The 24,284-nt window shown below is 48.9% G+C and overlaps 1 protein-coding gene across 8 annotated transcripts in view; it reads right to left on the minus strand.

The window, feature by feature from the left end:
- Positions 1-4,187: 4,187 nt before the first annotated feature.
- The window catches only part of TOGARAM2 (TOG array regulator of axonemal microtubules 2), a 70,813-nt gene continuing 50,716 nt past the window's right edge, over positions 4,188-24,284 (minus strand). For 2 of the 8 annotated variants that reach the window (XM_001161801.6, XM_001161841.6), the window contains 6 exons: positions 23,343-23,460; positions 22,832-22,926; positions 20,741-20,933; positions 19,635-19,851; positions 10,883-10,969; positions 4,188-4,539 (listed from right to left, as the gene is read on the minus strand). In XM_001161801.6, coding sequence (XP_001161801.3) covers positions 4,202-4,539; positions 10,883-10,969; positions 19,635-19,851; positions 20,741-20,933; positions 22,832-22,926; positions 23,343-23,460 — 1,048 coding nt within the window. In that variant the 3' untranslated portion in view covers positions 4,188-4,201. Of the gene's footprint in view, positions 4,540-10,882; positions 10,970-19,634; positions 19,852-20,740; positions 21,012-22,831; positions 22,927-23,342; positions 23,461-24,284 lie in introns of those variants that run through there. The other 6 variants (XM_063789194.1, XM_063789196.1, XR_010149168.1 and 3 more) reach the window with 5 other exon arrangements.

Raw genomic sequence — 24,284 nt, forward strand, 5'->3', positions numbered from 1 at the left:
TTGCCAGATGATTCCGAAGCACAGTGAGAGGGTAGAAACATTTATTATCTCAGAAGGTAGGAGATAATAAAGGGAGGAGAAAACAAGATGAGAGATTTTGTTCCTGGACCAAGCTGAGGGTTGGGCTGCTATTTCTCGTGGCCCAGTAACAAGATGCAGATGAAGTGGGGAGGAAGAGAGTTTTTTATTTCCATAACCGCTTACAGGGAGAAGGCCTGGAAAATATAGCCAGACCAACTCAAATTACAAAGTTTTCCAGAGCTTACATATCTTCTAAGCTACATGTCTATGTGTAAGTGTGCATTCATCTAAAGACATAAGCGATTAATTTCTTTTAATCTGTAGCTAACATCTAAGTCCTGAAGACCTTCCTCTGGAGCCTCAATAGATTTACTTAATCTAAATGGGTCCAGGTGCTGGGGTGATTACCCTTATCTTGTCTCCTGCTAAATCCTGAAGGTTTGGGGAGTTCCTTCAGACCTCCAATAAACTTGTTTTTGGAGGCCTGGGGAGTTTCTTCAGACACCCAGTAAAGCTTGTTTAATCCTAAACAGGTCCCACTAAGAATTCCTTCATTATCTCATCATGCTTCAAGGCCCAGCAAAGGCCTAGGCAAACTCTTGGTGGGCTTTTGTTACATTCCAGCCTTTGTATAAGGCCACCAGCTCTCTCAGCTTTTAATGTTTAACTTAACCATTCAGTCAGTATTGAAACAGTTGTTATGGATGCCTGCATTAGTGATACCTGGCCTGCCACAATGGGACCTATAGGAAAAGTTTCCTAAAATCTCAAAAAATTCTCCTTGACGTAAAAGGGAATCCTGGCAGTTACAGCTCTCAGACAAGTCTTCTGTCTATGAGTCTCACTCTGAACTGAGTACACCCATTTTTCTAAGAAAACGAGTTTTTAAAATTCTTTCTCTTCTCTTTTCCCCATTTCCCCTTGTTCCCCACTTCCTACTTAGCCCTTTAGAAATGCAACTATACGGCACTACTCACAATAGCAAAGACTTGGAACCAACCCAAATGTCCAACAATGATAGACTGGATTAAGAAAATGTGGCACATATACACCATGGAATATTATGCAGCCATACAAAATGATGAGTTCATGTCCTTTGTAGGGACATGGATGAAGCGGGAAACCGTCATTCTCAGCAAACTATCGCAAGGACAAAAAACCAAACACCGCATGTTCTCACTCATAGGTGGGAATTGAGCAATGAGAACACTTGGACGCAGGAAGGGGAACATCACACACCGGGGCCTGTTGTGGGGTGGGGGAGGGGGGAGGGATAGCATTAGGAGATATACCTAATGTAAATGACGAGTTAAGGGTGCAGCACACCAACATGGCACATGTATACATATGTAACAAACCTGCACGTTGTGCAAATGTACCCTAGAACTTAAAGTATAATAAATAAATATATATATATATAAAAGAAATGCAACTATAACCTTTTACCTCCCCTTCACCAGACACTCCCTCCAGGGCAGGCTCATCTAACTGTGTGCTTAGAAGCTCCAGAGCAGAACTTGCACCCACCAGGAAACTGCCTGGAGACACATCAGTCAATTAATAACCCAAAATATGCCCACCATGAAACTCCCTCCCACCCAGAGAGCTTCAGCCACTTTACAACCTAGTTCTGCCCACGAAGATGCCAACTTGACCATCCATTACATAAGTCATCAAAGCGAGTATGTGGACTCCCCCACCTGCCCGCTTCCTCTCCTGCATGCCATTCATGCCAGCACCCCCCCGCCCCTTTAAAAGTGCCCACTTTCTGCTCCAAAAACGACACAGTACCCTTCAAGGCAGCTTCTCCCCCTAAACTAGCTTTGGAATAAAAAGTCAGTTTCTTTATACCAGGCCTCCCTTTTGTTCACTGGAGTCTGCAAGCAGTGAGTGACTGCACCTGCATTTTTGTTACATGGAGAGAGAGATTGAGAGAGAGAGAATCTTCCATCATTAGAGGCTGTATTCCCACCCCCAAGAGCATCTCATGTAAGTGGAGTTCCTGGCCACACACAGAACCAAGCAAAGTATGTGTGGGCTCAGCTCCAGCCCCAGCTCTTAGGACAATCTTCATTTCCCATGACAGGCCGTCCCATTAGATTCCCACAGGTATTCCCAACAGGCCCAGGGCCAGGTTACCAACATGCTGTCTTCCCTTCATTTTAAAAGTAATGAGGTAAGGAAATCTTTGGAGATGGAAATTTCTCAAGGTACACCAGAGCCACCCAGTGCCTCCCAGCAGCGTCACACCACAGGTGTGGTTAATGAGGGAAAATAATGAGGGAAAAGAGAACAGTGCAAAGATGTATTCTGCACTTTTCCACTGTTTTCAGCTGTTTTCAATGCCTCCACCCCTGAGAGTGGGTGGAGGCCCATGGGATGGGAAGCTTCCTGTGTGAGAACACACATGGAAGGCAGGAAGACAGGACAGTGCTGCTGAGCTTCATTTCTGCCGTCAAAATCCTTGCCAGACTCTATATCCCTGGCCTCCTAGGGATCTAAAAAACCCGAAATGTTCTGATACATTCTAGGATAAAAGCAGAAAATGCAAGTCTCCTCACCATACCAAAAACATTTGCTCAGATGACAGGCAAATGCAATTCATTAAATTGTTCAACACTTAAAACATTTACTGTCAGCCTCTTGGGCATTTTTGGATGGCTGCCTGTCTAGCAGGCCTTTAACCTGGTTCAATCAGAATCAACAAAGAGCTAGATGGTCGCAGGGAAGCCCCTGCTGGGGTCACAATCAGGTGAGAAGCAGCTCACTGGGCTAGAATTACCCAAAGTCACTCTTAAGCCGCCTATGACAAGCCCAAGGCCCGGGATGACTAGCAGGCCCAACCTCACCCCAGGGCGTAAAGGAGGGGCCGGACTAACTACACCTGCCACAGAGGCAAGATGGGAAAGTGGCTTCCTCAGCCTGGTGGGGTATGGAAATACATAAGTGAGTAGATTCGGGGCTTTCCAGAGCCAGACTCCCCAGGAGAGGCTCAGAACAGGGATGTGGAATGGATGTTAGGCCTGGGGGGCAGATGACAGTGGAAAGAGGTTCCACTGGGGAAGGGCAAGGGAGGGGGGTGTCTGCCAGAAAACTTGCTGGCACGAGGCTGGGCCCTCAGGGCCTCGGTCGTCTGGATCTGCCCCAGCACATGGCTGCAGGCTGGGCTCCCCTGCAAGAGCTGGGATGCTGCCCCTTCAGCCTTTGCATTACCAGGCCTGCCTTGCCTGTGCATTTGAGGTCATGGCCTTAGCTCTAACTCTTTCCAGTCACACAGTTGTTAACCTGCCACTGGCCCCAGCCAAGGCAGAGCCACTCCTACCTAAAGTGTCCAGAGCCTGAGCCCCAGACTTCCCTCTCCACTGCCGGGACCTCATTTCACTGGCTGCTCCTCCAGGGGCCAACACCTTCCCTGCTTCCACAAGTCCTGGCCCGTGCTGTGCCCACTCGCCCCTCCAGCCTTGTGATGTGGCCCACAATTGCAGCCTGTGCAGTTTCAGAGACTCCGCAGCATCTGCACACCGGTAGCACTTTACGCTCCACATGCATCTCCATTTAGGGTGTTTCAATGGCAAAGCATTGTCTAGTCCTCTTCAGAACTAGCCAGAACTCCAACTTCTAGAGAAGGCTTTTAGTGATGCAAATCTCAAATTCCCCTTGTCTTTTGATAAGCTGGGCTGATCCCATCAGAAGGTTCCCACAGGACAAACAGACGCGCGCTGCAGCTTTTGCAGGGCAGAAGCACCATGTCCCTGAACACGTTTGTTACACTCACCTCCAATCAGGCCCATAACAAATGGACTGGATTCGATGACCAACTCGGGCTGCGGGTTTCAGGAGGGCTTGCCCAGCAGCTCACAGATGGGCGACTATCGTCTCAAGCGGGCTGCAGCTTGCAGGGCTGTGCTACCCTTTTTCTTCCTAACTCTTTGTCTCAACATTGTCTGCAACTGGTTTTGCTGCTGTCACATTTCATTTCGTTCATCACAAACCTAGTTACTGGAAAATTATCTGTGATTAAAAAAGTACAAGATAATAAAACCTTAGAAAAATAAGTAATTCTTTTATTTCTACTTCAAAATATACCATGTACATCTGGAACTCTAAGGGGGAAAGTAACCAGGAGAATATTCCATCAAAAAAATAAGATAAATAATAATTGCCCATTTCAGATCCATCTTTAATCCAGCTGAAAAGGGTATGAGCTGCCAGTTGTCTTGCTGTCAGGGGCCACCCCTCTGTCAGTGGCCTTGCGGCTGCCTCCCAAGGACTCTGAGTCTAAGAGTTCCTGGAGCGTCTTGAGGACGTGCTTTGGCTGGCTGGCGGCAAAGTCCAGCAGGCGGGAGCCCATGTGCTCCTGGAGGCTCCTGGACAGCCGGCACACCACCCCGCGGATGTTCCCGCTGGGTCCAGGCAGGGTGCCATTCCCGGTGGCGGTGTTCAGGAAGTGCCAGAGGATGGGAAGGACATGCCGCTCTACAGCTTGAGGCTTCCGGGGGTAAACTGAGGCCACCAGCACTGTCAGGCAGAAAAGGAGAGTCACTTGAGCCAGGCACTCTCTCCCTCTCCCACTTCCCTCTCTTGGGACACCAACTTTGTCCCCCAAAGGGCTGGCAGCCCAGCAGGCGCAGCACCTAAGGATCATGACACATTTAGCAGCCTATGAAAATGTGTTAGCTTCTTTTAACATTAGTAGAAAATATATGAATATGTCCAACGTGGTTTATATCTGTGCTTATACCAACCAGTCAGAAACTATAATTTTTAAATATTTTTTATGGAGAAAGGGGCACGCAAAGGCAGAAATATGCAGAATCTCTGACAATCATAATGGTTCCTCCAGCCCAGGGAACAGGAAAGAGGCAGGCACGCCTGGTTACAATCCTGCCCCCATCAACTGTGTCAGCCTGAGGAAGCCACCCGACCTTTCTGAGCCTTTTCCAAACCCATAAAGTAAGGATAAAAATGCTGAACCAACCTCTCCAGATTGTTAGAAATTCAATAATATACATAAAGTGTCTACCTGTAGGCAGGCAGGTGACAAATAGTAACTATAGTAATACTGCATTTATCCACATCACCACCTATGGAAGTCCACACAAATACAGAGAAAAACTACTGGGGAGGGAAATCAAGACCCTCTCACATGAAGCATGCTGGCAGACAAGACAGCTGGCAGGGGAGAAGCCTAGCACAGCCTCCCCGGTGCCTGGATGCCAAACCTCAGGACGAGACCAGCAGCAGAGGCATGAACGTGCTTGTGAACCAGCAAGCTCTGCACAGACCATTCCAGTGATAAGCCCCCATATCTGGTTTCCCAAGGCCCCCAACCCTCTCTAAACCCCAGAAAACCCAGAAGCCAGCTGAATCTGCCAACCAGCTCTTCATCACCTGAGTAAATGCCAGGGCTGTGGCCACATCAAAACCACATCAAGGGCTCTCCTGGGTCCCCAGAGGGGCTGCTCAGGCCTTCAGCTGTGGCCGCATTATCCTAAGCGCATTAGCACTATCAAAGCTGGCTTTGCGATTCACATGCTCTGCCTGTCATCCTGCTGAAGGATAAGTGCTGGGGCAGGCAAACAACACTAACAGCAGCGCTTTATTGATTCTGTGGGCCGGGAATTCTGTGGAAAACAGTTTCCATATCCTGGAAACTGCCTGAGCCCGGGGCTCAGAGCTTCGCATCACAGCTCCATTTCATGCTCACAGCACCCCCGAGAGGCAGGATGCTTGTCCGTTTTCCAGAGGAGGAAAGCAAGACTCAAATCAAGGCAAAGGGCAAAGCAGAGGACAGAGGCCTAATCTGCCTGGACTCCAAAGTCCACACTCTTTCTACCGCACGCTGTCCCCAAATTTCTAGGGATTCCATATTTCAGAGGTGATCTGGAGCTTTATTTTTTGTTTTATTTATTTATTGAGACAGTGTCTTGCTCTGTCACCCAGGCTGGAGTAGAGTGGCACGATCACGGTTCACTGCAGTCTCGACCTCCTGGGCTCAAGTAATTCTCCTGCCTCAGCCTCCCCAGTAGCTGGGACCACAGGCATGCGCCTCCACGCTCAGTTATTTTTTTAAAAATTTTTTTTGTAGAGATGGGGGTCTCATTATGTTACCCAGGCTGGTCTTGAACTCCTGGTCTCAAGCAATCTGCCCATCTTGACCTCCCAAAGTGTTGGGATCATAGGTGAGCCACCTTGTTTTATTTTTCATGAAACTGCAATTTGTCCTTCCCTCATCAGGACCACATCATCTAATCCCCTAGGATACCTTCCCCTTAGAGCCCCACGGGTCCCTCTGATTTCAAAGCCAGCCTGGAATAAGGAGGAACCAGGGAAGATGCCCTGGGCCACCCTCTGGTCAGCCTGACACTCTCTCGGTGACATTTCTCAAGGAATGTTGGCTTTGAGGCTGCACCCTTGGGGCTCTTGCAGAGAACCTCCGAGGGTCACAGGACCCTCAGAGGTGAAGGTGGTCCTGATAACTGGAAGGGCAGGACTGCACCCTTTGGGTCACCCCAGCATTCCCCAGGAAAGGATCCTGGAGGAAAGGGCTTGGAGGAGCTTTCTAAAGTGGAGCAAAGAGGTACACTGGTTGGAAAGAGTTGAGAGTTCTATTCCCTGTGCTTGAAACAGGCTGAGTAGGAAGAGAACAGCTGACAAGAAAGCAGTCCCTGTCAGCCCCAGGGTGGGAGATGAGGGGAAACTAGAAGGGGGACAGTGAGAGGGAACCAAAAGAAAACGAATGACCCTGAGTAGCCACCTACACTGAATAACGATAACTCAAAAGTGTCCTGAATCCCTATGGAATGCAAAAATAGGTGAGAACACAGAGATTTCTATGCCCATGTTTATACCAACCTTTTTCACAATCACCAAAAGGCAGAAGCAGCCCAGTGTCCATTGAGGAATGGATAAACAAAATGTGGTATATACATTTAATGGAATGTTATTCAGCCTTCAAAAGGAAGGGAATTCTGGCCAGGTGCTGTGGCTCATGACTATAATCCCAGCACTGTGGGGGTCCCAGGTGGGTGGATCACTTGAGGTCAAGAGTTCAAGACCAGCCTGGCCAACATGGCAAAACCCTGTCTCTACTAAAAATACAAAAATCGGGCCAGGCGCAGTGGCCCACGCCTGTAATCCCAGCACTTTGGGAGGCCAAGGCGGGTGGATCATGAGGTCAGGAGTTCAAGACCAGCCTGGCCGTCATGGAGAAACCCCATCTGTATTAAAAAAAAAAAAAAAAAACAACCAAAAATTAGCTGGGCATAGTGGTGCATGCCTGTAATCCCAGCTACTTGGGAGGCTGAGGAAGGAGAATTGCTTGAACCGGGACCAGGGAAGCAGGGGTAGCAGTGAGCTGAGATTGTGCCACTGCACTCCAGCCTGGGCAACAAAGCAAGACTCTGTCTAAAAAAAAAAAAAAATTAGCTGGGTGTTGTGGTGGGCACCTGTAATCCCAGTTACTTGGGAGCCTGAAGCATGAGAATGGCTTGAACCTAGGAGACAGAGGTTGCGGTGAGCTGAGATCTCATCACTGCACTCCAGCCTGGGTGACAGAATGAGAATCTCTCTGAAAAAAAAAAAAAAAAATGGAAGGAAATTCTGACACCCGCTACAACATGGATAAATCTTGAGGACATTCTGCTGTGTGAATTAAGCCAGACACAAAAAGACAAACTGTACAATTCCATTTATATGACATACCTAGAATAGCCAAAATCATAGAGACAGAAAGTAGTTGGTGGTTGCCAGGGACTGGGGAAGGGAGGAATGGGGAGCTAGTGCCTAATGGGGACGTAGTTTCTGTTTTGCAAGGTGAGAGTTCGGAAGATGACTGCAAAAATCATGGACACTACCACTGAACTGTACAACTAAAAATGGTTAAGGTGGTACATTTTATGTTGTGTATTTTAACACAATTCTTTTAATGGGGGGTGATATAGTTTGGCTGTGTCCCCACCCAAATCTCATCTTGAATTGTAGCTCCCACAATTCCTACGTGTCATGGGAGGGAGCCGGTAGGAAGTAATTGAATCATGGGGGCAGGTCTTTCCGGTGTACTTCTTGTGATAGTAAGTCTCATGAGATCTGATGGTTTTAAAAGGTTATAAGGGGGAATTTTCCTGCACAAATTCTGTCTTCCTTGCCACCATGTAAGATGAGTGGCATGATTGTGAGGCCTCCCCAGCAACATGGAACTGTTCGTCCATTAAACCTCTTTTTCTTTATAAATTACCCAGTCTCGGGTATGTCCTTATCAGCAGCATGAGAACAGGCTAATACAGCAGGGAAAACTGAGAACTATCTCAAGAACTGAACCCAGGCACTCACCCTCCCCCCCCACCCCCACCAAAGGCTAGGGGGGCTCTACCTGCCCCTCAACAGAGCCTCCTTCCCCATCCTGCTACATTTTATCCACTCTTGCTCCTTGAATTCTCTTCCACAGAGTGAGGCGTGTTTACACTTCAGCCCCCAGGAAGCTCACTCCACAGGAAGAGTAGCAGTCCCCACTCAAACTCAATTCCACAGCCCACGCCACCTTCTCCGATCACATCTTGGCTAATAGAACTCAGGCTACTTCAGAGCCACATTCCCCAGGTGCAAGGATGTGGCAGTCGCCTGGCTGGCAGGTGTTGACTCTTAAGCTGGCAAAGATGGTGAGGCCCTTCTGAGGGCCAGCATGCGGGAGCAAACCCCATTAAACTCAAGCTTAGAAGCAGCTGAAGTAATTAGCAGATTTACTCCTATTAAGCTGTGCTATTATTAGGCCTCGCCTGTGTCAATAAAAATTTTCTTCTGTGTTCCTGGTGGACACAGAGTTAACAGAAGACCTATGGAGAAGCTCTTGCTTTTGAGGTCTCTTGGAAATAGACAAGAAAAAATTACAGTAAGTGGATAAGGTGAAGATACTTGCCCACCTCTGGGCCCCGTAAATTACCCAGACAAGGACAGGTAAACCTTTCGTGCAGAAAATGCTGACTTTGAGCAATGGCAAAGGGTTCCTTGTCTGGTGTCTAGGACCATCTTACTTACATACCCTGTTCTCCCCCAGCTCACCCGCAGCCAGCCCTGCCTCACTCGCACCTGCCTTCCCGTAAGGTAAAAGGCCACTCCAGGAATGCTGGAAGGACAGAACCTGCATAGAGGCAAGGCCAGGCGCAAGAGATGGGGCAGGGGAGAAGCTGAAAGGGCAGCTGGTGCCAAGGTCCTCAGCCATGCAGCATGTGCCGGGCCCCTCTCTGAATGCTCACAGCTGGGCTAGGAGGGGAGGGCAGTAGACAGACCAGTGATACCATGTGGGATGCAGTCTTGAGAAGCACACAGGGAGAAGGTAATGCCAGAGCCAAGCAGGCATCCACCAGGTAGAGGAAGAAGAATGGAGAAGGCTTTCCGGGCAGGGCAGCTACAAGTGGGCAGAGCAAGAGGTTGAGAGACCGGCCACTGCATGCAGGTACCCAGGAGGCAGAGTGCCAGGGGGAAGCAGCACAGCACAGGGTTGGGGTCTTGGCCCTTCAGCCAGGCTCCCAGGACACATCCTGGGCTCCTCACCAAGAGACCTTGTGCATTTCACTTTTCTGAGTTCCATTCTCCTTTTCTCCACCAAGTGGAATCTACATCTTCCTGTGGGGTGGTCATGAGGATTCAATGAGCATAGAGCTGGGGTGGGAGGAAGGGGGCACATCCTAGAGCAGCAGTGACAGCTGTGGGCCACTCCAGGGAGCCTGGACACTATCCTGAAGACAGCTCAGGAGTCTCACAAAGATTAAAGCAGGGCTGGTGCATGATCTGTCTGCATTTCAGGGGGACCATCGGGAGTCTAGGGAACAGAGTCCCTCTGCCCCCCTCCCTAGATGGGACCTTCCCAAGGCAGGGGAGGAGGCTTTGTGCAAGCAAAAATGACCATGAAACCAAGATAAGTAACCTGCCCAAGGTCAGGGCTGGTGGTGGCAGATGGGTGTGTGGACACCAAAGCCTGTGTCCTTTCTGTGTTGCCACCTCAAGGACCACAAGAACAGATTTCAGTCCTGGAATGAAGTCACTTGGACTTCTCCTGCAAACTCAAAGCAGAAACAGGATTGGAGCAACCCTTCGCCAGCTGAAGCTTGAGCAAGGCTGAGTAGACTCAGGCTAAGGCCCCGTCTCCACATAATACAGTCCCAGCACTGGCCAAGGGGTCCTGAGGGGTTGAAACCCAGCTGGTGCCTGCTTGCCAGGCTGCACATGCTAAAGTTGTACATGGCAACTTTTTCTAATTCTCTTGATGGTGCTGTCAAGTGACCAAGCCATATGCACCCACTAGGCATGGTCTGTCTGAAAAAGGAGGCTTTTTTCTGACTCACACAAAGGTACTCTATAGGCTAGAAGCAGCCTTGTTTGCAAGGAGGAAGAAACGCACACAGGTTGAGTGTCCCTTATCTAAAATGTTTGGTACCAGAAGTACTTCGGCTTTTTTTCTGATTTTGGAATATTTTCATGATACTTACCAGTTCTGCATCCCTAATCCAAAAATCTGAAATCGGAAATGCCCCAATGTACGTTTTCTTTTAATGTCATGTCAGCGCTCAAAAAGTTTCAGGTTTTGCAGCATTTCTACTTTTCTGATTAGGGAGATTCAACCTGTAACAGTTTTTTAAACACACTTTTGCTTTTGTACAAACCTACTTCATTTTGATCAAAAACAAAGATTGTCTTCTGGCAATATGGAGATTGTCACACACAGAAAAAGCAGATTTTCAAAATTTTAAATGATTGGGGGGGATTATTTCAGGTCTAAGATAACTGGGTGAATGGTTCAACCACAGGCCAGGAGAGAACAGAAATCTGCCAGGAGATGGGGTGGGGTGGGGCTGGGGGTGCTCACCTGCCAGGCGATCTGTGACATCCAGCACCGCATGGCCACTCAGGAAACGCACTCGCCCAGCAAACGCTGGTAGAAGGCAAAGGTTGTCTGAAAGAGAAGGGGGATGTCAGTGGTCACACTGCTGGGGGCTGAGTGACAGCACTAGGGGTTTGCAGGGCCACATACCCACAGTACCTGCAAGGGGATGAGGCCTTTGGGGGAGCTGAATTAATTTTTCCAGGTCACAAAGGGGCCACTTAAAGTGAATGTATGTAGCGTGTTTGGGAAAGAATCAGTGGCCTGAAATAGTTAAACTGGCTCCCAAACAGGCCTCATTTATTCCCACAGATCTGGTTCATATTGCCTGTGGGTCTCAAAATTGACAGGAGTTTTGGGGCAAAACAAAGTAGACAGGTAGGTAGGTAGGTAGATAGATGACAGAAGATGGATGGATGGATGGATGATGGAGAGAAGATGTTGGAGGATGGATAGATAGAAGATAGATAATAGAGATGGATGGATGGATATACAGATATTTTTTAGGGGAAACAGAATCACTGAGCCATGATTACACAAAGGTCAGTAAAGGGTTAGGATTAAAATTCAGAAAGTATAGCTCTTCTCAAAGCCTGAATTTGTGCTCTACCCACCAAGATGTACCCACAGCTGGTGGTGGTTCATTTCTACACTGAACACATACTGATATCATCTATGTAATAGGCATAGAGCTAGGAGCCAAGTAAAACCCAGTACTCCCATCCCCCTCAAGAGGCTCCTCTGACAAGCAGACAGACACTTAGACATGAACCCTGACACCAGGTGAGAAGCACTGTGCTCTTGTACCCAAAAGCCTGCAGGTCTGAGGCCAGGGTGACCGACTGGTCCTGGTGGGCCCGGGCTCTCCCCATTTCAGCACTGTCAGTCCCGAGTCCCGGGAACCCAGGATGCTTGGTCATCCTATCCAGAGCAGAAGCACCCGGCTGGCTCTGGCAGGGTCAGAGGAGGGAGTTTGTGGGTTGAGGAGCACATATTATCATCAATGGTTTATATATGACCTCACTGCCCTGGCCTGATTTTCTCCTTACTTGTAAACTCCAGGCGGTCTGAGTCTCAGACCCAGCATGAATGTACTTGCAAAGATGGCTGAGTTTATCGTCTATATGCCCCAATATGCCTTTCGGGAGGTTTGGGAAAAGAGGTATTTTAAACCTTTTTGAAAAAATTGTCCCAGTGTGCCCGCCCCCAATCCCAGCTCCACCAACCATCCAGCCACACCCAGCTGCGAGGCACAGCTCTCTGGCTGCCCAGCCATGCCCATGGGTAAAGTTCTGGGGACTGAGCACCACCCCATTTGTATCTTGAAAGAACTGAAATAGTATGAGTGTTTATTACAGAGGTGAGCCACTAATGGTGAAAACACAAGCAAATGGGGTGGGGATGTTTCCGGAATAAAGAGGCTGTCTGGCTCCTTCATATTCCCGAAGTCGACTGCAGCAGGACTCCGTATCTACTGAATTTAGAAGCTGCTTGTTCCTCTCCATTCTAGCTGACACCTCCTGGTTTCTCAAACTATTAAACTTGAAGAGATGCATTTCTCACAAAGACACACAACGTGAGAAAAATGGGCCTGTCCTAGAAAGGTGTGCTAAGCTGAGAAATACACACCATCATCAGAACCTTCTCCTTGTGGACTGCAGAGAAACCAGCATGCCAAGCTCCCAGCATTTTGCAACCACACTAGTCACAACTTAATTCAGTAGGAAGTTGGGCAAGTAACAAAATGCATTTTTCAGAGATGTGGCTTTGTGGCTTGCCTGCACCTGTCAGGTAGGTGAGGGCAGGTGGCCTATGTGGTGTTACCACAGCAGCCCCAGCACGTGTATCCTGGGACCCAGGAGCTGACCTTCTCCAGGCCAGACTTCTCTTTACAGGGGACAGAGTTTTTAGAGTTCTGCACGAGGAAGTCTTTGCAGTCTCACCTTTTCCAAATTCCTTCAATACCTCAGCACAGAGCCCCTGCATTCCTGGAGAGGGGCACTCAGTGCTTTGTTTTTCTCATCAGGCACAAGTTTATCTAAGAGCTCATCCCTGCTTCCCTTGCTGTCCTCCTGAGGGATACAGAGGAGAAAATGTACCCAGGTACATCTCTGCTGTTTGCAAAAGCTCCATCCACAAATCAAGAGGCTTTAAAATAATTTGTCCTGGGAGATAAATGAGATGCCAGCTTCTAGAATATAGTAATTAGCAAGATAAGGTCTCGGGGTGCATTGGTAAAGCTGTCAATTGCGTAAGAATAGATTTTCATATGAATGGCACCTGTTTGTTTCCAGGTGTTTCTATTTGTCCCACCCCATCATTTACCTGGGCTCAGATTTGAAGACAAGGACTTCTTCCTCCGTCACCTCCCACAATGCTCAGCCTAGAACATTCTCTAATGTAAGGAACATGGCTGTGCTTTGGTCAAGGATAGGCCAAGGTAAACATCCAGAGTGACTCAGCAAGTTTAGAGCACAGACGTATAACTCCACTTGTTATCACAGTCGTAACACGGGAAGGCCATGCCTTGGCCCTGTGCCACTATGGTCTGTAAAAGGCATAATTGCCCTGCTGACACTGTGCAGGCTTGTGTGTGCCCAGAGAGAGAGTGAAGCTACTGCCCCCTGTAAGAGAGAATGCCCGTCTGGCAGTCGGACACGGAGCTAGGAAACGGCTTGTGCCCAGAGGGAAAGAGTTAAGCTGCTGACCCTGAAGGCAAGGGAGAGCCAGCGCAGCTGTGTGTGGGAGCCAACAGACTAAGCAGCTGAGACAGGGCAGATGGTGTGAGAGTAAGCTGCTGCGGAGAGCTGCTGCTGAATAAAATCATCTTTCACCTGCCTGTAGCCCCCCGAGTGCTCTTTCTGCTCATCCACCCACTCCCTTCAGACCTCAGCATGAGCTGGAACCTGACCCTAGACACATCTAGACCTGACATCTAGACACAGCAGGGGCTCCCGCCTCTGGCCCCAAACATCCCCTCTCCCCAGAGCCAGAAAGAAGTGAATTTGGGGAACACTTAAAAATGCATATCCAGCAGAGACCTGTGCCAGACCATGCTCCCACGGTGCACAGCACACTGCAGGTGCTGAATAAATGCTTGTAGCATGCAGGGCAATGTCAAAACAGGACACAGTGTTCCTGGGCTGGTTTATGAACCCCAGAGCACTATGCCCAGGCATTTGGCCTGTCTTTCCGCTGGCCACTTTTAGAGTGAAGGATCACCTTTCAGGTTACCTCCAGGTTCAATAAGACACACTAAAGCATAGCAGTTGTAAGAGCTCTGAATACAGATTGCTTGGGTTTGAATCCTGGTTCTTCCATATTTTACTATGGAACATTGGACAAGCCACTTATCTGCTCTATGACTCAGTTTACCCAACTATAAAATGGGGATGATACTAATAGCTTTCTCATAAAGTTGCTGTAAGGGTTCAATGAACAAACAGTGCTTAGGATAGTGCCTACAGCATATAATTACTATGCAAGTATCAGCTATTATTGTTACTATTATTACCTTAAAACTCTGAGAGCCCAGCAACCACAATGGTAGAGAGACCAATGAAGAGGCTAGAATCTAATTTTTAAAAGCTGAAATTCTACACTCCATTAGCCTAACCTGGTGCTTTCCTAGGCTCCTTTTCTGCCTCACAAGGAGGCAAAGACTGGCCTTGAAATGGAGAGAAAACAGCCACTAGCCGCAGCCCAGAGACTGTCCTTCCTAGGCTCAGACTCCCCTCTCTACAATGGGGTGGAGGTCTAAGGGGCCTTACACCTGTCCCATTCAGCCAAGCCCTGAGGCTACCAGGCCACATCATCCTCCAGCTACTGGGAAGCCAGATAAGAGCTTTTAAGAAAGTGTAGAAAACATGGTAGCAAGGAAACTGGAGTCAGACTGGAGTCCCCTAAATAAGCACAAGACTTGGTAAGTTATGACGTGCTGGTTTTACCAGATTCACCATGGCTGCCAGCACTAGGGATGTTCATCTAAAGAAAAAACTGTGACTGATTCACTTGCACAGAAACATGCAAGTTATGATGCAGTCACATGATGGAGCTGTTAAAAGTGACTCAAGCCGGGCGCAATGGCTCACACCTGTCATCCCAGCACTTTGGGAGGCCGAGGTGGGCAGATCACCTGAGGTCAGGAGTTTGAGACTAGCCTGGCCAACATGGTGAAACCCCATCTCTACTAAAAGACAAAAATTGGCCGGGTGTGGTGACGTGCACCTGTAATCCCAGCTACTCGGGAGGCTGAGGCAGAAGCATCGCTTGAGCCCAGGAGGCGGAGGTTGCAGTGTGCCCAGATTGTGCCACTGCACTCCAGCCTGGGTGACAGAGCCAGACTCCATCTCAAAAAAAAAAAAAAAGTGACTCAAGAGTATAATCATCTGCAAATGCTTATGCTATGATTTTTTTTAAAGCAGGATGCGAATCCAAATGTATAACACCACAACTGCTGTGCTGAACCCCTATTAACCCCTATTAATAGGAGGGGTATCTGGTTCAAGAGGCCAAAGAAGAGACTCAAAGCCAACAAATGAGACACGGGGTTTTATTAGGGGCTTACCTACAGGGGAGAGAGTCTAGTGGCAGCAGGCTGAATGGGAGAGCCTCATGGCCCAGTGGCGGAGGGCTGGGCAGGAAAATCGCAACTGCCTGCAAACAGCATGCAATTTACATAGCACTTTCACTTAACACCTTCCACCTGGCAACCTTCATTTACCCCAAAACTCAGGGCCTCAATCCCCTGTATGGCTCATGTTCCAAGGGACAGGTCGGGAGCTCAGATGTGCCTCATAAACAAGGAATGAATCTCCAAGTTGGCCACTCCCAGATTCCCTAGCTCAGAACACACACTCATTGTGTCTGCCATTCAGGGTCATTCTAAGGGGATGCTAAAGTTATTGCTATCAGGTGGATTTACCCTACAACAACCATGTACACAAATGTGCACAGGAAAAAACTCAAAAAAATGCCAAATGTTAATAATGGTTTCTCTGAAGAGTTGGGACTATGAGTGAGGGATTTTTTTCCCCTTTCAAATGCTTTGTATCTTCGTTTACTCAAAATAAGTATGACTTCTTTACAGTGGTAGAAGTGAACTTTCGGTTTTTTAATTAACTAGAAAGACTGCCCAGTAGCATGGGAAACTGGGTAGTGTTAAATGAAAGAAGCAAAATCAAAACTATATTTACATTATGATTTTTAACAAGGGAAATTTGTATATAGACAAAAATAGAAGAGATATTTTTAAGCAGTTGGTATATTGGAGGAGCACCATGGATGCATTTTTAAATTCCATTAACATTATAATGTTCATATGATTTATATAAGGTAATAAATTTAAAGTCAGAGAGCAAAATAGCAAAAGTAGACCTGAAGCCACCCGCATTCCAAGCTTATCTGCTCTCTCCAGTACTGACCAGGGGCTGGAGTAAATTAAGAAAGTTCCTTTTGGCACAGAGAAGCTTGAATGCTGAGGTCTGATCAGGAGAGGATGAGCTGTCAGCAGCTTGATGTTTTCATTAGCGAAGTTTCTTCTGTAACTAACCCAGTAAGAGCCCAAAGACAGAGCCAACCAGTTCTACTCAGGAACTTCCTTGATCCCAGAATAATTCCCCTGAAATCAGAAGGTCTTGGTGCTGAGTAGGAAGAATGCCACTTGAGCCCCAATCCCAGAGAGGCCTCAAGGCTGGCAGTGAGAGATGGCAGAGGTCAGGGAGCAAGCTGCAAACATGTCTCATTCCTTACTACCTCCCATGAAAAGGACATGGGCAGAAATCCCCACCTGCTCTGCCAACCAATACTCCATTCAACCCCACCCAGCCTGGGGAAACCAAGGGATTAGAAGTGATGATGTTGGCTTCTTTGTCACTGAATTCTAGAATTAGTGAGTTCTAGAAGATCCCCATACTCCATTCAACCCCACCCAGCCTGGGGAAACCAAGGGATTAGAAGCGATGATACTGGCTTCTTTATCACTGAATTCTAGAATTAGTGAGTTCTAGAAGGTCCCCTAAGAAGGCCATCCTCCCGACTTGGCTGTGCCATCTGGACTTTATGCCAGAAGGCATCCTAGCTTGGCATTATTCTTGATCCCCTTGATCTCCAGTTTAGCAGGAAATAAACAGTAATCTGCTGAGCTGTTGCTTTGTGACTTTCCACATTTAACTATTTCACAGCATTCAACAGTCGTCTCCAGCCTGGAGCCCAGAATTTCTTATGGAGCATGAAGAAGGAGGTTTGGGGAAAAGCTCCTTCCCATCAAAGAAACTGGATCATGTCCAATCCAAGCCACTTCCAAGAGGGGCCTCAGGTGTTAAAGATCCCCCAAGAAACCACTAGAACCACCAGGCTCAGCTTGGGTGATTTTGGAGGACTTCATACCCCTTCTCTTCCGTCCGATTTGATGCACTCTCTGCTGCTATCACCCAATCCCCTGGGACAGCGGGAAATTTAGTTACTTCCATCTGCAGGCCAGGCTCAGACCATGACAGGCAGATAAGAACCATTACCAGAGGCAGATTCTACCCTAGGTACTCCCTGGCAATGAGTTCCCCTTGTTGGTAACCTACTCCCTCCAGTTCTGACCTACATGGATGTGGAAATCAGCTGGTCACTTCAAAGTTAGGAACACTTTCAAAACCTGTTTTGCTGGCTGGGCTAAGAGGGTATGGCTTGCAGCAAAGCCATCAGGCCCAGATAGCCCATGCTTCACCTGCTCAAAAATTACCTGGATCCAAAACAGCATATTTGGCCTGACACGGTGGCTCACACCTGTAATCCCAGCACTTTGGGAGGCCGAGGCAGATGGATCGCCTGAGGTCAGGAGTTCAAGACCAACCTGGCCAACATACTGAAACCCCATCTCTATTAAAAATACAAAAAATTGGCCAGGCGGGGTGGCACACACCTGTAATCCCAGCTACTTAGGAGGCAGAGATTGCAATGAGCTGAGATCATGCCAATGCATTCCAGCCTGGGTAACAACAGCAAAAATTCCATCTCAAAAAAACAAAAACAAAAACCAAACAGTATATTTTACCCTTTGGGCTCCACCAGAGCCTTTTGCCAGGGATTTACTGGACTCCATTCATCCCTTTGAGGGCCACACCATTCCATTCCAGCCTAAGCCCTGACCTATGGATTAGAGAGGAAGAGAGCCAACCCTTCCCATTGCACCAAAGCCTCTGGATGATGAACCAGAGGGTGCATTATCAGCCGTACCCAAGGAGGCCCCGTCCCAGAAGGGAGAACATAGGCATCTTCCTAGTAGCTACAATCCTGCTACCAGGTGAGTTCAGATCACAAAAGCAGGCCACCCCAGGCTCTCCTTTCCAGGATGCCCAGTCTAGTAGGGGTACAACAGGGCCCCAAATAAGAGGGACCTGAATCTTGTGACAGTATGAGACACTAGATTTTTTGCCCAAAGCGCCACAATTCCAGAGCTCAAGGAGGCTGGCCTGATGGCAAAAAGTGGAAACTAAAACACCTGGAGGGGGAAGAGTTAAAAATTCCTCTCCCTAGACAAGGGTGCTTGTCCTCTTCAAATAGCTAAAGCCTATTTTGCTTGGTACAAGTTTTCCCAATAAATCCAAGGCCCATGGTGATTTACCAAGAGCCTTGGTTATTGGCAAGAGCAATCTCACTTACCCAGAGCAACGCTGAGAACAAGCCGTAATTTAGAGCTGGATTTATATTGTTTGTTCTACAGCAACAAACTCAGCAAATCATAAATTCCCTCTGAGATGAAGAGTGGAAATTGACAATATTTATGAACTCAAGAGGCAGAGAGGGACCTGACCAGGCCTTTGATTTGTAACTGAAACTTTTCCTGGAGCCTCCAGCCAAGGACACGGTGCCTGTCCCAGCCCCAGGGAGCTGGGCTCAGGCCAGGAAGCGGGGTGGGGTCGAGGGGAGGGGGACAGCAAGTGTGTCAGGAGGGGTGTGCAGCCTCTCTAAAGGATGGTCTTTGGATGCTAAAGGCAAGACGTTGCTCTATGCTCATGAGGACACACAGCAACAAGGCAAACAGAGGTGGTTTTCAGACCATGGCTTCCTCGTACTGAAGCAAGGCTTGTTTGGGAAAGCTCGTCCTTGTACTGGGCTGGCCATAAGTCTACTCATGTGCTACTTTCTCCACACACCTAAAGTTTGGAATTTGCACTTTGGTCCACGTACTGGGTGCACCAAACATCACCTTTTAGCATCCATGAAAGGAATAAGAAAACACAAGCAGATGCACCAACATTTCCCCTAACGTTCCAGAAGCAAGATGTCATACCTAGAAGCTCTCACCTTTCCTGATGGCTCTTCCATAGCTCCCACCTTTTTTTCTTCTATCCTTTTTCCCCTCCCTCCACTTTCCCTCCCTGCCCATCACCACAAACCCCACCCCAAGCCCCAGCTCAGCTTAAGCCTTCCCAGCACTCCTGACTCACCCACTGGGGTGCCTTGTGACCCTGGGGGGTCATTTCCCTCATGTGTCTATGAGGAGGCTGGACTGGATCATCTCCACATCACCTCCACTTCCAGCCGTCCAGAGGTGTGGGTGGCTGTGACAGAAAAGCCCACTGGCCAAGAGCCTTGGAGGCCCCGGGCTCCACCTCTGCCCTACACAGCCTCTGGTGAAACATCTGGCCTGGGAACCAACCAAGGCCTTATCCACCTTGCAGATTTCCAAGCAGGAAGGTGGACATGGTGACCAGAGCCACACAGGCCCAGGTGGGACACTCACCCAGGCTCTCAACCATCGCATCCAGCACAGCCACGGCAGCAGCGTAAATCCCTGAGTTCTTGGAGTTGAGGTTGTCTGCAACAGTGATGATGATGGAGAGCAGCATGGGGTGTAAGCTCTCTTTGAGGAGGGGGATCATCTTGGCAAGAGACTCCAGCGCCCACTGGTTCACTTTCTTGTTGGAATCCTGAAGCCTTGGGGTGAAAGCATCAAAGACCTATTGAAGAAACAGAAACCAAGAGCCCATGGGAACCCAGGCTGGGCAGGACTCCCACAGTGCAGGCAGCTTGGAGCTCACCCGGCCCAACTGAGCGACCTCAGCAGAGACTCCTCCTGCGTCCCTGACCTATGCCATAGCACTCTCAAAAACGAAGAGCTCACCTCCTCAAAAGGGTGGGCAAGAGGGGAGGAACCAACAGGTATTGAGCACTCATTGCATGCCAAGTGTCCAGGGCGTCTTGTTAGTTGCTCTGCAATCATTTTTACTGAATGATCTTAACAATCCATGGAGCACGTTTTCACCCCCACTTTCTCATAAACAACAACAACAGGGGCTCCAAGAGGTTCAATGATTTGCCTGAGATCACACAGCTAGTAAGAAACTTGGATGGAAACCCAGGTCTGCTGACTCTGAGCTGTGTCTTTGCTCAGCTGTGTAACTGACTGTCAGCAGCCTCAGTCCACCAAGAAGCAGGCACCCACCCGAGTGTTCAGCCTATGAAGGGCTTGTACCTACTCCTAACACACCTGTCCAGCCATCACAGCCAAGTCACCTGTCCAGCCACATGCTCTGCCCCCAAACATGATGCACCTAGCTCCCCAGAAGCAACCCAAGGCCTCACCACAGTATCCTCCACCTCTACCTCCTACCCTCCTCACTGTAAATCTGCTAGAAGGACAAGAGACACCTCTGAGCATTTCCAAGCTGCCGGCAGGAGGCGGTGCCCTTGCCCACTCAGCCATTTCCAGGTAGTCTCCATGTTACAAAGGCCAACTGCATAGCAAAGGGTCTGACACAATGTCCAACGCCATTCAGAGTTTTCAAACTTCAAGTTGCACCCCCCAGAGGAGAGACAGGTGGGAGAGTAAAAGCAAGCGGTGCTCACCTGGACCAGGTGGGCAGCGACAAGCTCCGGCTTGGCCTTGCAGAGCTCCAGGAGCTGCCCCACGCCTTCCATCCGGGACCGGAAGTCCTTGGCCTCCAGCAGCCGCGTCAGCTCCCGTAGCTGCTCCAGCATCTCCCCGCGGCCCTGCAGTGTGGAGCGCAGCCCCACCAGCCTTGGGCCATTGCAGCTGAGCCTAGGTAAGGAGCGTGGCGTCTGAACCCCCCAGGGAAGAGCCCGGGGAATGAACCCACTTCTGGTCCCATGCCACCTCCTACAGGCAGGTGGGGCAGAGACAAGAGTGTCACCTGCAGCTTAGTCCACCCCCAGCTTCCCCTCCACCTACAGCTTGTTGCCCAGGGCCCCATCCCCTTGTCAGGGGTCAGGGCTCTCTCTTCCTGCCTTTTTCTCTTTTCAGAAGATATGTAAGCAATGGGGGAAGTCAGAGTGGGGAAGTGGCTATCCACAAAAGAATGACTGGTACACTTTTTTTTTTTTTTTTTTTTTGAAACAGAGTCTCGCTCTTGTTGCCCAGGCTAGAGTTTAATGGCACAATCTCAGCTCACTGCAACCTCCACCTCCTGGGTTCAAACAATTCTCCTGCCTCGGCCTCCCAAGTAGCTTGGATTACAGGCATGTGTCACCATGCCCGGCTAATTTTTGGATGTTTAGTAGAGACAGGGTTTCAGTATGTTGGCCAGGCTGGTCTCAAACTCCTGACCTCATGATCCACCCACCTTGGCCTCCCAAAGTGCTGGAGTTATAAGTGTGAGCCACTGCACCTGGCCAACTGGTGCACATTTAATGTAAGAGTGGGGAAAGACCTTGGAGGTCATCATGGCCAACCTTCTGCCCGGCTCCTATATCCTGATCCCTGGCTGGCTAGGCTCTGCTCACACTCCCCCCAGCAACTGGGGACATTGTAAAAAGCCCCATTTTCTTACGCTGGGATCACATACCCATCACAGCCCCCTAGCCCCTTCCAGCCAGCATGAGAACAGCTCTGTGCAGAACTACTGTCTCCCACCTTCAGCTCCAAGCCTGGGTCACTGGCTTATGCCCTACACCCAGGTCCCATCCAGCAGAGCCCACTGTCCCTCATTCTGTGATTCACTCCTGCATTCCACACTGATTGTCTACTGAGAGCCAAGAGCTGTGCTGGGCACTGAGAACCGTGAGATGAGAGCACAGCCTTTGCCGTTAGGAGCTCACAGACCAAGGGAAGATAGATACATCAACGGGGCTGACAGAGGTATGAAGAACAGGCCAGCCTGTCACCCTGAGGACATGAGGACACAGAGTGGTAGAGCTTCCTGGAGAAAGTGACAGGTGAGCTGAATCTTGCAGAACCAATAGACATGTTCTAGGTGCAGATGGCGTCTAGGATAAGCAAAGGCACAGCAGGGAGGGAGGATGTGGAGGGGCATGAATACCAGCTGCTCTCATGTTTTGCTTACCCAGGTGCTGCTCTGGTCAGGCCGAGAGAGGAAAAGTGGGAGAGGAGGCAGGAAGTTACCTTTGAAGAAGTGGGCATGGGGCTTCCCTGGTGCCCTGCTAAGGAGTTCAGATGGGATCAGCCCAGGACATTGCAGAAGGGCTTCAGTTTTAAGCACAGGCGTGACCATCAGACTCCTGCTTGGTTTCTAACTGCTCCCAGCAACCCCACACCCGCTCCTCCCAGCCCCTCAGTCCATGTCTTCTCATCTGCCTTAGTTCAGGCTGGGCCTCTGAACTAGTCCCAGGCTGGCCACTCTGGTGGTTAAAGGATCTGCTGGTCTAAGCGAACGAGGAAACACTGAGCTCACACAGAGAGTCCAACCACCGATGCTAGTGGAACCCCGCCCACTCGGCTGGGACTGCAGGAACCAACTTCTACTGGCAGATGCTCCCGAGCCCAGGATTTGGTCTCCCTGGGATTTGGGTTGTGGGGAACACATCCTGCAAATTCATTTATTAGTATTGCAGCCCCAACTAGGTCTCAGCAGTACCCCGGATCCATATGTCCACCCCAGAGCCACCCCTGGCCATGGACAAGCAGGATGCCTCTGTCAGAAGTCTTAGATGTGAAGCCCAGAGATACAGGAGCAGCCATACCCCTCCTTGATGGGCAGCCCGTTCTCACACACCACCAGACTCCTCAACACCTTGCAGCCTTTGGCAGAGGGAAGTTCATCATTATCTTCTATTCCCTTGAAAAATACACACAGAGCATGAGCCAAAAGGAGTGGTCCTCCGGGGAACTGCCAGACATTCCAGTGGAGACATAACAATGGCAATAATCCCTTTCACCTAGGAGAGCTTCAGATGTCACAGTTGAGACTTCCAGAGCCCTGAAAGTAGCTGGGGCAGAGATCAAGATCCCTGGTTAACAGATGAAGGCGTGGAGGCCCAGGGAGGCTCAAGGAACATAGGTAGTGTGAGGTTAGAACCAGGTGTGAGCACAGAGGACAGAAATCACATCTATCTCACCTATCAGGAGTAGTGGATGAAATCAACATCTCTGGAATCCACTCCCCACTCCCCTGACCCACATGAAGGCTACCAGGCTCAGCAGTGTCACCCCCACCCCCAAAAGGCCATGACCCACTTATGCCCCACAGCTCACCCGCTGTTTAATGGCCGCCATGACCTTCTGCAAGTCGTAAGATGGGAGAGATTGCTTCAGAAATGCATCAAACTTAGTGTTTGCCATCAAGATATTCACCATCTTCCGGCCATAAAATCTGCCACAGGAGAGAGAGCAAGATAAAGAAACAGCCTCTGAAATGCAAAATAAATTTGCTTTACAGCTTTACATAATCTTCCTAATTAAAGAGAGTTTTTAATAATTTTTCTAATTACAAAAGCAATCCCTACCCAGTTAAAAAATAGATTAATAAAATAAACATCATCCATAATCCCATTACCAAGAGAAAATCCCTATTAAATTTTTACATATTTTCCTATAGTCTTTTTTCTGTGGCATTTACTTTCTAGTTGATATCAGAATGTATATACAAGTTGTATTCAGCTTTTTCACTTTATCATTCATTAATCATCTTCCCAAGTCCCTTAAAACTCTCCATAAACATCCTTTTTAATGGCTACAAAATATTCCGTTGAATGGCTATACCAAAGTGTACTCAATTTTGTTCTAATATGGAACATTTAGAAGTCCAAGAAAGGGTAAAGCAGGACAATATAGGAGGGTGTAGTCAATCTACCTGAGGAACAGTGGTGGCAGGTGAGGGAATCAAGGAGGGCTTCATAGAAGAGGTGACCCTTGTGTTGGGGCTCAACAGATAAGTAGGAGTTCACAAGTTGGGTGGGATTTGGGATACGTCGGAGGAACAGGGTTATTTAGGTCTATAACACAGTGTGACATGTCAGCAGGGGGATATATTGGAGAATAGTGAGCAGAGGTTGGACACAGGAAGCAGACAGGCCAGAGGAGAACACAGGACCCTGTTTAGGGAGACAGGAAGGAGTTAGGCTTCAGTTTGCATGCAATAGGAAGCTGAAGAATGATTCAATTTGTACATCAGTCAAAATGTCTCTAGCAGCAGTG

The sequence above is a fragment of the Pan troglodytes genome, chromosome 12, assembly GCF_028858775.2.
Source record: "Pan troglodytes isolate AG18354 chromosome 12, NHGRI_mPanTro3-v2.0_pri, whole genome shotgun sequence".
NCBI lineage: Eukaryota > Metazoa > Chordata > Mammalia > Primates > Hominidae > Pan > Pan troglodytes.